Raw genomic sequence first — 11,202 nt, 5'->3', positions numbered from 1 at the left:
TTTCCCTCTGGCTGTTTACAAAAAGAGAATGGCTGGTAAGCTGCGTTAATAATCTGGTATTAAGTGTTCCCTGGATCCCAACTTTCTGGGCAGTAAACAGCTCTGCCCTCTCCTCTCATCCCCCACTAGTCTCACTCTGCCGGGCTGAATTCAGAGGTCTCTGCAGAGACAAATCTCTTCTTGCTTGCCATGCTAATAGTAACAGCTGCTTCTGCTTCATCTCCTGTGACATCTAGGAGGCTGCAAAAATACCAATAATATTTAAAATGAATGGCCTCTTTTCAATCTACACTAATGATTTACCTCGGGGGCAGGGGAAAGTGTGTGCCAGTGTTAAGTGTTAGAACAGCTTTATTAGCATTCAGTTCCTTGTGATTCAAGTGCCAAGGTCAGGCTTTCATGGCTGTCTCTTTCTCAACTGTGTTTCCAAGAGCAGATCTCATCCTCTCCACAATCAACAGTGATTTATTCTGTTGTTTGCCTTTCCCTCTGTTACTTTGTGTCTTCAGTTTGTTTCTGCTTCCTTGGAAATCCCTTTAAGTAGTTAAGCAATGCCTGTAGAGCCTGATGTTCAGGCAGCATTTTCAGCAATGGCTGTGCAGACTCACACTCATCCATATTTATGCAACTTCCAAAGCATCTTATGACTTGGTTCATTTCAGTCAGACACTATATAAATGCCAAGGTCAATCAAAATAATGAAGTGAAGTAACATCCTCTACCACTCCCAAGTTTTATCCACACTTTCTCATACTCTAAAGGTGCTATTCAGCAAAACCTGTAGAACTGAGATAGTCTTTAAATCTAGTAATTATGGGAAAGAAGAAAGTAGAATGATAAAGTATAGGTGCTAAATAGACAAAGAACGATGGAGGCAATCTAGGATCTATCTTTTATGTCATCTTCTAATATAGCAACTGAAAGAGGAGAGAAAAGCAAAGAAAAGGAAGTTTTAACAGCAAAAACATGGAAGTAACTGTTACAAAACTTGTTGACAAAAAGCACTGCTTGAGTCCTATAGCACAAAAAGATAGCAAAAAGCTCTAGGGAAATTCTTGAGAAGAGAGTAATCTCACTGATTGGTGTGTTAAGTCTCCATACATATACTGGAAGCCTCATCTAGCCCCTGGTAATGGGAGGAACCATACCAGCTTATTTGATGGCTTAAATCACTGTAGGTCTGTTGAAGTCAAAAGCCATGCTAAGCAGTGTTCTGGCCACTTAGGTGGTTTTTGATAAAGTATTTGTGATAAAGTACCTATTAGTACTAGGTAAGAGTGAAAACTGCTATATTGAATTAGACTGAAAGCTTGCCTAAGCCAGTATCTTATCTCCTGGTTGGTTGTGGATGTTTCAGGAAAGAGGGTAGAAAATACTGCAAGTAGAGCTGTCGTCCTTTCCATGTACCCTTCCAGCTTCTGCTGTCAGTGTTTTAGGAAGTTCCTAGGCCAGAAGTTCTGTCTAAACTGTTACTTGTACCACAGATAAACTACTTTTTCTGGCCTATCTTTTGGACACTGCAGCATTCTATTTCCTTTTTTGTCTGAGAAAAAACCTCTTCCTTCTGTAAATTTCAAACACACTGCCTGATAATTTCATTACGCACCACTTAATTCCACTTTTGTAAGAAACAGCAATTAATCGTTTCCTATTCATCTTTTCTGTATTATTCCCAAATATAAATATATAGCACTTCTGTTACAGCTGTGCCCAGCCATCTCCTTTTCATTCTGTGTAGTCCTAACCAGGCCAGGGTGCTATTGAAATAGAAGTGACATGAACAACTTACACTAGCAAGTAACATTTTTGACAGTAAAGCATTTGAATGCCCTAACCATATGTTCTCCTCCATTGTAGATATGACCAGCATTCCTCCCTTTGAATCTCTTTGGAGCTGTAATTCTCTCAAGCCCAGAGCATCACAGGCCTCTCTTGCTGAGAAAGTAGACCAGAAATCTGTGCTCCTTGCACCTGGTTTCAGGCAGGTGTGTCAGACAGGGCCTACCAAACATATCCTCTCTACAGCAAATGTAGTCCTTACCAATGACACCTTCACTGAGGATGGAGAGGACAAAACTCTGCTTTCCCAGAGCACGCTGCAGCTCGTGTCTGACCCATCAAGCTGGAATCCCTCCACAGAGAAAGATGTATCCCCAGCCATAAGTTCTGAACATAGGTTAGGGTGCTCTGATCCCACATCACTGGACCCTCCAGCTAAGGCCACAAGAATCCTTGAGACTTTGACTTTCCAGTCATCTTTGGAAGGAAACCGTAGCGCTGTGAGCACCTTGCAAGAAGTGGCTTTGGACTGCACCCGCTTCTCTGATCTGAGTGCCAGGTTCCACTCCCACCGACTGGACTCCACTTCCTCAGGAGAAATAATGAGCGTGCTTGAGGGTCGTCTCCAAACTGCTGAGCCACCCCTTATGGTGTCAACATCAGCTGTTACAGCACATTCCTTCTGTCCAGGGAGGGAATGCAGCCTTGGCAGTAGTATGACCTTTCCAAAAATACGAACTGCCAATACACCAAGAGACAGTATCCAACTAGCCAAGAGACATTACAGTCAACCACAGCCAGAGGGTAATTCTTTCCATCGTGTAATGAGTTTAGAGGCTAGCACCTTCCAGCCCATAACAGACTCTCCAGTCTGCCATGGACAAGTGAAGGAAACAGACATTGATGATGATGGGGTACTGGAGCAGATGGAGACAGAACGTGTCCTGGTGAGGGAAGACGCTGGAGCATGTGAGGAAATCAACCACTTATCTGCAGGGCAAAGAGAAGCTGTGAGTTCCGAGACTGGCGTACTTGACCCAGGAGGCAAACCTCCCACACCACCGCTGCACAGGTTTCCATCATGGGTAAGAAATGCAAGGACAACAATCTGAGAAGTGCTGCTTATCTTTGAGTAGTGCCCACTAGTTAGGCTACAGCAGCTCTTGGTCACAAGCAATGGTTTCCTGTTGACATCAGTCACAGTTCTGAACCATGTAGTCTGACAGTGCCAGATCGTGGGGCATGCTGGTTCCACTGACAATTTTGTTCTTTTCTCTTTATAAGGGGAGGGGGGGTGGAAGGGGGAAATCCACAGAAGAAGATAGTACTTGAGAAATACAGGAATAAAAATGGAAGTCAAGAGGTGCTGCATTGTGGTTTATCCTTATGGGTCATCAAAAGTTAATCGTTAGTTCCACTGTCATGTGTTTAAGATAGAAAAGTGAGTCGTAAATGCAAGTGGATGGACCAGACCAGATAGTTCCAGAGTCAGAGAAAACTGTGAATACTAAAATAGATACATGAATTAGATCTCAGTATTCCTATCTCGTGGTATACTTCTATGAATATACATGTCCTATTGCTTACTTCTCATGAGAGAGAAATTTGTTATCACTTTCAATTACTTGTTAGTTCAGATGGTTGGATTGTTTGCTAAAGTGTCAATCTAACTGATAAACTTGGTGGAAGTCAATGTAGTATCAAAAGAGCTAATTATATTATTTTCAGTTTGCTTTCTTAAAGGCATAGGCAAACAAGTGGTTTATTGAAGGTGCAAAATCAAGCATTGTTAATCCTCATGTTTTATAATTTTTTTTCTATGGAAACTTAACATTATTTGAGATCTTTTGCTGTGTCCTTTATGATACCAATTTACACCTCAGTATAATCACAGCTGTTTTTCCAAAGGAATCTCTTTTCATTCAGTCCATAATATGGAACTGTGCTGGGGATGAAGCTGGATAGTGTAATAAAAGAAACAGCAGTTTTCAAGATGTCTGTTTTATTTGCTGCAGAAATCAGAAAGGCCTTATGAACAGTGTACTCACTTGGAAGAAGGGAAATAGGTCTCAGAGATTGGCTACTATCCCTTTCTCTGATCTAGAGTTCCCATGTAAGGTTCTTCTAGTCTATTAAGCTGTTTTTTCACAGGTGGTCATCAGCTCCACACACACCTTCTGAATGTCTAACTTGAGTTTTGCAAGTAAATTTGATTAGAGAAGCGCTGAGCACTTCTCTGCTGCAGCTGTATTCAGTTGTTTTCATTACAAACAATGTTATATGATGCTAAATTCTCAAAAAGTCAGGTCTTGACGTCTTGAAATGGGTACTGCAAAGACATTGGATACTTCCAAGAGCCTATGTCTGAGTTCCTTTTCTGGAAAATAGCGATAGCACCTATCAACATCCCTCCCAGGGTTTTTGTAACATTTTTATTAACTTTTATGAAGCATTGCAGTAGTATTATCAGGAACACCACATAAAAAATCCATTATTTTGTCTTCAGACCAGAGTCAAGTAAGTGTATCCAAGTAGGGCAAATTTAAGTATATTAAACACTAAAGCATGAATAGAATATTAAATAGCAGCTTAATCAGTAAGAAATGTCCATTATGTGCCTTGAATAAGAAGTATCTACGGGAAAAAATGCACGTAATATTTCATTAGAGACTAAATCACAATGCATATATGTACGGAAAATACTAATTCTGTCATTTCTTATTTTGATGTACTTGACTTTGCAGTCTTAGGTACTTTCATGTATATGTATTATGTGTGTTATCTGATAATGATTGGTTGTATGCTTTAAGGAGCAGCAAGAGGATTCCTAATTTTGATTTTTTTAACCATTTTAGACTGGTTGATGTCTTAGTCTTAGCATTGCCTTTAGTTAGAGGTTTGAGTTCCTCCCTTGGCATTTTTATCAATTTGTGAAGCACTTGGAGATCCTTTGAACTGAAAGTTCCGTATGTTGTTATAACTGAGACGTAGGCTTATCAACATCGTTCCAGGCATTTCTTTCATTCCCTTATCAGAGAATGAGAATTCTTTGCAGGTGGTTACTCAATAAATTTGCCTGGTTTAGGGCTGTTCTTGATTCATTTTAATGCATTGTTCATAAAATTGAAAAAACAGCTTTTTCCAAGCTGTGATATAGTATTTTATTTATAATTGCCTGTAGGTGTTCCAGTCTGTGGGTATCCTCTCTAGCATTTATAAGCCAAGTCTGTTGTGATTCAAGGAATCGCACACAGATGCACACTTCTACTAACGGTCATTCACACAACATCTGGTGGAACAGAGCAATCTTTCTTAGAGGGCCCCTCCTTCCTGCCCGAAGGTGTGATTGTGATGTGATTCTGTGACAAGCATTTCTTTTTGCAGAAATTGTTTGACTTACTATTGCTGTTCATGGTATTATTATTCCAGGAAAGTCGGATCTATGCTGTGGCCAAGTCTGGCATGAGGATGTCTGAAGAGGCCACAGTGAATAATAATTCCAGCTTCTGTAAGTTCTAGACAAGATCATCCTTAGAGGGAGTTTGCAGTGACAGTGTGGGACCTGAGCTCCTGGCTGTTCACATTTCTTCATTTCCTTGCCTGTTTTCAAAGTAAATTTGATTTCTCAAATAGCCACAATAAAGAAAGGAAGGGAGGAGGATACACCTGATCTCAGGGATGGTTGGTGCTGGGCTGTTTGAGCCCATACATTCAGTGATATCTTCAGGGAATCCATTATCTCCTTCATCACTTTTGCTGACACTGTGCTTCTGCATGTCTATGGCCTGCTTTTAGTCTTGTGATTCACCATCACCTTCCCCTGTCATGGCTTTTACCTGTTTGGACATGGTACACCAGATTGCCATTTTACCATGAGGAGCACAGGGTGGGTAAGATGTCTTACAGGCTAAGTGGAGGGTGTATCGCAGCTGTCTCTGGGAGTTGTATGTGATTAATAACACATGCCTTGGCCTTTCTGAGGATGAACTGTCCACAGTGGCAGTCCTCCATTATTTAATGTTCCAAAAGGCTACATAAGGTCTTACACGCATACATATACCTCTCCATTAAAACCTCCTTTTCACCAGTTTATATTATTTGCTGTCTTGCTCTCTCTCTGAATTTTCCCAGTTTCCAATTTCTCGTGTTCAACTTCTGGGCCATTTACCTGTCTCATCTACAGAAACGTCACAGTGCCAGTCTACACTACGCTGAAGGGGGTAAGGCGTTACCTCACTTTTCCTGTTCTGAAAAGTATGGTTCAGGGCTGCTAGTAATTTGAGAGAGAACAGGATGCAGCTGTGCAGTGAAGGAAAGAAAATTGGAGAATGCTGGGAAGTGCTGGACACCAAAAGTATGCAGAAGGAGTCGCAGATAAATGTATTTAGGAATAGAGAACATTGCAGCAAGTTTTGGTCCAGGAAGCTGCAGAGTGCACTATGAGGCTGTAGAAACCTAGGGGTAATAGTGGGTGTAGCCTAGAGAATGAAATGGAAGAGGGCTCTTGAGAGTTTATGGGGAAGCACAGCATTTGTGGAACAGTAGGAGGCTGTAACCAGAGGAGACCCAAACAGATCAGACTCGAGAGTGCAGCTTGGAAGTTCTCAGACTGGAAAGGGAGGAAATGAGGAGCCCTGGGGCAGTAGTGGGCAAGGCCATGTGAAAATGAAGGGCTTGGATTGATAGCCCTGTCTCCTTATTGAGCAGGGATTGTACTAGGGCAACTCTTCCCTTACATGCTGACCATACAGGTCTGTTTTCCAGAAAGCCACACAGATCAGCAATGTGCCTTTCTTAGATGAGTCTTCTGGCTCTGATGATGACTGTGGCTCCCATGCCAGCTTCAGGACTTCTACTGCTGGATCTGAGAACAGGAAAGCTAGCACACCAGGCAGCCCTCGTGCAGTGAAGAGAGGTAAAGTGGGAGTATTGCTACTAAGCAGCATGAACTCTATCCTCATGGGTAAGGCAAGATGTGCTGAACAGCATCATCAGTGATATGCAAATGCTCAGCCTTGGTGATGCTAATAAGAAGTTCTCCCAGAATGTGTGCAGACATCAAGAGTTTCTCAATAGACACCTGTCCTCTCAGATGGGATTTTACCACTGGTAGATTTCTATCCAGGCAATTGGTAAGGTAAGATTATGGGAAGGATTGATCTATCAAATTTGTCACATATTCAGTGAAGCCATCCATGCCTTTTCTGTGACTTGTCCTTGTAAACAAGTTAATACTGACACATTAAATATTTTTTGTCTCTGTCACTGGCTGATAATTTCTTGACCAGTAAGCAAATCTTTCCTGTCTTTGAGAGGCATTAGGTAATTTGGGTCCTGGCTAGGACAATTTTTCTTGATTGCTGGGAAGGTTAAACTAGATCCTTGAGTGGATTTTTCGTTACAATTGGCACTCAATAAAATAGAATCCTATTTCATGTAGTCTTAACTTCTGTTGTGATGCATTGGCTTATGTGTCTGTGCATTGCTGTGGACCAGTGGTGGAAGATTCACAGAGAGCAAAGCCTCATTGCTGGTGAGGGAGCCTTTCCTTTAGTTTGAAGAAGAGAGGCTTGAGGCTTTATAATGGATGTTTCCAAGCTAAAACCAGCATGTCTGTGCTTGAGATAACAAGTCTGCTGGTGGGGGGTGGGGGGGGATGTTTAATATTTTTTTTAAATCTCTGTTTATTCAGCAACAAATTTATTTCACTGTCAGTATCCAAAACTCACTCTTACTACTTGTCTTCCTGGGCGGGGGAGGGGGGGGAAATCTCAGAAGTTTGGTTAGTGGGGTTTGAGTTTCCAAAATCTGATCTGGTTTGTTCTTCTTGAACAAAAAAGCCTTAATGGTGAACTCAACCTTTTTTCAGAGTGTGCATTATTCAGTGCATGCTTCTGTCTCGCCTTGATTCTCATTCTTTCCTTTATTTTGAACAGGTGTATCCATGTCCTCACTGAGCTCTGAGAGTGACTATGCCATCCCTCCTGATGCCTACTCCTTGGATGGTGACTATTCAGAGCCAGAACATAAGCTACAGCGAACATCTTCCTATTCCACTGATGGTGGAGTCTGTGCTGTAAGTCTTGCTATCTCACAGTTGTGAAGGGATGCAAACAGAGCCTTGGCCTTGAAAGAGATAAAACTACAATATATTGAATTATCCCCTGCAAAGTGATGCTCTAACAGACTTGGGCTGTTGGTCCAGCTGGGTTGTATCAAAAGATACTATCTGATGCTTCAGAAGGAGGTGCAGTTTCTGTTATGTGGTTAGATAAAAGTATATCCTGCACCTATGGAGGAATAACCCCATGCACCAGTACAGGCTGGAGGCTGACCTGCTGGAGAGCAGCCTGGCAGAGAAGGACCTGGGACTCCTGGTGGACAAGTTGACAATGTGTCCTTATGGCCAAGAAGGCCATTTTTAAGAGCGTGGCTAGCAAGTCGAGGGAGGTTATCCTCCCCCTCTACTCTGCCCTGGTGAGGCCGCATCTGTGTCCATACTGGGCTCCCCAGTTCAAGAAAGACAAGGAACTACTGGAGAGAGTCCAGCAGAGAGCAACAAAGATGATGAGGAGAATGGAGCATCTCCCTTATGAGGAAGGGCTGAGAGAGCTGGGTCTGTTCAGCCTGGAGAAGAGAAGACTGAGAGGGGATCTGATCAATACTTGCAAATACCTTAAGGGCAGGTGTCAAAATGATGGGACCAGACTCTTTTCAGTGGTGCCCAGCAACAGGTTAAGAGGCAACGGGCACAAACTGAAACTCAGGAAGTTCTATCTGAATATGAGGAACAACTTCTGTACTTTGAGGGTGGCATAGCACTGGAACAGGCTGCCCAGAGAGGTTGTGGAGTCTCCTTCTCTGGAGATATTCAAAACCCGCCTGGATGTGTTGCTGTGCAACTTGCTGTAGGTGACTCTGCTTTGGTAGGGATTTGGACTAGATGATCTCCAGAGGTCCCTTCCAACCCCCACCATTCTGTGATTCTGTGATAAGCATTAAGGGCTGTATTCTTTCCTGATGACCTGTACTTCTTTCCTGTAGTCATATTCTACTTTAATGATCGCTTACACTTTTGTGACAAAACAAGTTTGGAAATTCAGAGGAAGAAGAAAGGGTAGAGTATTTTGGCCTAGAAAGAAGACTTGAACACAGGCAGCATTAAATTCTGTACTCTTTAATGTAAGAGATTAAGCAGACAAGGAACTAATCAAGTCTAATCATGGCTTAGAACTAGCCTTCGCTTTTATTTGGAAAATCACTGCTATGGTAGGAAGACAAAAGTAAGTTTTCAGTGCATCAAACAGTGAGCAAAATGATCTTCAGATACCTTCTTTACTAAAACAACACAATGTGATATTTGCAGCTGCACAGATAGTCTAGGACCCTCTCCAAGCTGAGCAGAGAGTGCTGACCTTGAGTGGCTGCTCCTTGCATCAGGCAGAGTAAAGCAGAAAATGTCTGAGCTTGCTTTCAGCACTCTTTCATTTGCATTTTGAGAGGTGCAAGATAACCTCTCCCCTTTGCTCTTTGCCCCCCAGGAACCCATGGAGAAATCAGGTTACTTACTGAAAATGGGCAGCCAGGTGAAGATGTGGAAGAGACGGTGGTTTGTTCTAAGAAACAGACAAATTATGTACTACAAGTCTCCGGTGAGTCACTGGGATATATTTACTCCTTTGCAGAGGCACAGGGAAAGGCTGTCTGCAGAACTGGTTCCAGGCTGATACTGCTGGCAGAGTGGGCAGCCATGAGCAAGTTTCCCCCAAAATGTCCTGCCAAAGAGCTTTGTCTGACCCACAGGTTCAACTGTGGATCTCTGCTTAGGCAGGGAATCTCCATGTGGTGGCAGTTTCTGGATGAAAGGTTGTTCACAAGGATGAAGCTTGACACCTACTGGTTAATTCTGTACAGACGATGAAAAGCAAAAGGCATACCATGGCAAAGCTTTCGTGATGTTTAAGATGAAAATAAAGGAAAAATAAATTACAGTACCAGGAGGGTGCAGATACATACACATCAGTCAGTATATGGGGCTCTGAAGAAAACTACAACTCTCAGGGGGAAGAAAGCTGGATTCTTTCATTTTTCAGCTTCCCCTATGGACATGGAAGTATTAGAAAACTAGGGTAAAATTGAAAATAAGCTTTCATACAGAATACTGTCTTATAATGATCAATGAAACAATATTGAGAGCGCATGTTTGTGTGTTCAAACCTTTCCAAGTATTTTTTTATAACTCGCAACTGTTTCAAATAAAGTTACATTGTTTCAAAAATTCTAGCAGTATGCACTCAAAATTTGTATATACAATAAAATACATTTGTTGTTGGCCTTCATTATTCTGCTGTATTTAGCTATGTTACAGAGAATTATATTTATGGATATTCACCTTCCATACTTTTTTCTTCTGGACACAGCAATTTCCTCCATACCTGCATAATTACACAGTATTTCTGTGTATATACACATCATTGCTTGCAAGTCAGGACTATTGAGAAGATGTATTTTCAACTTTTTTATTTTTTCAGCTCTTGTCATATTCTGACAAGACAAAAATATACCTTAGGGCACAATGCATCTTTATGTCTAGTAATAGGTTTATCCATCGGAATTCACAAGCAAATAATACATGTATTATACATATATATTGTATACATATATGTATTAAAAAATAATTTCATGAATACATAGGATTTAGACTGTTGATTGGAAGGGACTTCTGGAAGACCCTAGTTCAACTGACACATTGAAGAGGGACTGTCACCAGCTGTAGCTCAAACCACCCATGGCTTTGTCTAGCTGAATCTTGAAAACTTCCAAAGGTGGAAATTCAGCCGCTGCCTGGGTACCTGTTTGGTGTTGTATTGCCTTCTCACTGAGAAAAGGTTTGCTCCCTCCCGCCCCCAGTGTCCAATCTGAACTTCGGAAGACCGTATTTGTTGCTACTACCCTTGTTATATTGTCTGCCACTCACTACTGAGGAGACCTTCCCTTCATCATTGCAATGGGATCACACTGTCTGTCATTCAACCTGGCAAACTTCAGCTGTCCTTTCCAGCTCACGAATGCAGACTCCAACCTGCACATGCATATTATGCTGTATTTGAGTACTTTAAGACCCATCTAAGCTTTTTTCCTACTGAAAAAGTTGTTTGCTTCTCTTTCCTCAGAGTGACGTTATCCGCAAACCACAAGGGCAGATGGAGCTGAATTCCTCGTGCCAAATTGTTAGAGGTGAAGGGTCCCAAACGTTCCAGGTAAGTGTTGCTTTTTCATTCTGCAGATAACCACACACTCGGTGGCTGGGTGAGAGAACACTTGTTTCAGGCTGAGTGGTGCTGTATGTCTCAATCGATACAAGCTAACTTTATCTGGCCTGGTGTTTCCTGGCACAAGCCAGGCAGTTATTTTACTAAATAA

General features: G+C 42.0%; 1 protein-coding gene across 1 annotated transcript in view; it reads left to right on the top strand.

The window, feature by feature from the left end:
• The window catches only part of LOC104162709 (pleckstrin homology domain-containing family H member 1-like), a gene marked incomplete at its 3' end in the record, with an annotated part of 28,102 nt that overhangs the window by 14,822 nt on the left and 2,078 nt on the right, over positions 1-11,202 (top strand). Inside the window, exons 6-12 of the mRNA XM_009701512.1 lie at positions 1,858-2,864; positions 5,209-5,287; positions 5,911-5,999; positions 6,544-6,694; positions 7,716-7,855; positions 9,321-9,431; positions 10,953-11,039. Of these exons, the coding sequence (XP_009699814.1) occupies positions 1,858-2,864; positions 5,209-5,287; positions 5,911-5,999; positions 6,544-6,694; positions 7,716-7,855; positions 9,321-9,431; positions 10,953-11,039 (1,664 nt within the window). The remainder of the gene's footprint in view (positions 1-1,857; positions 2,865-5,208; positions 5,288-5,910; positions 6,000-6,543; positions 6,695-7,715; positions 7,856-9,320; positions 9,432-10,952; positions 11,040-11,202) is intronic.

This window comes from Cariama cristata, unplaced genomic scaffold (genome assembly GCF_000690535.1).
Source record: "Cariama cristata isolate BGI_N322 unplaced genomic scaffold, ASM69053v1 scaffold3026, whole genome shotgun sequence".
NCBI classification, from domain to species: domain Eukaryota; kingdom Metazoa; phylum Chordata; class Aves; order Cariamiformes; family Cariamidae; genus Cariama; species Cariama cristata.
Note: the sequence above shows the minus strand (reverse complement) of the source record. Positions and strands in the feature narration are given on the sequence as shown.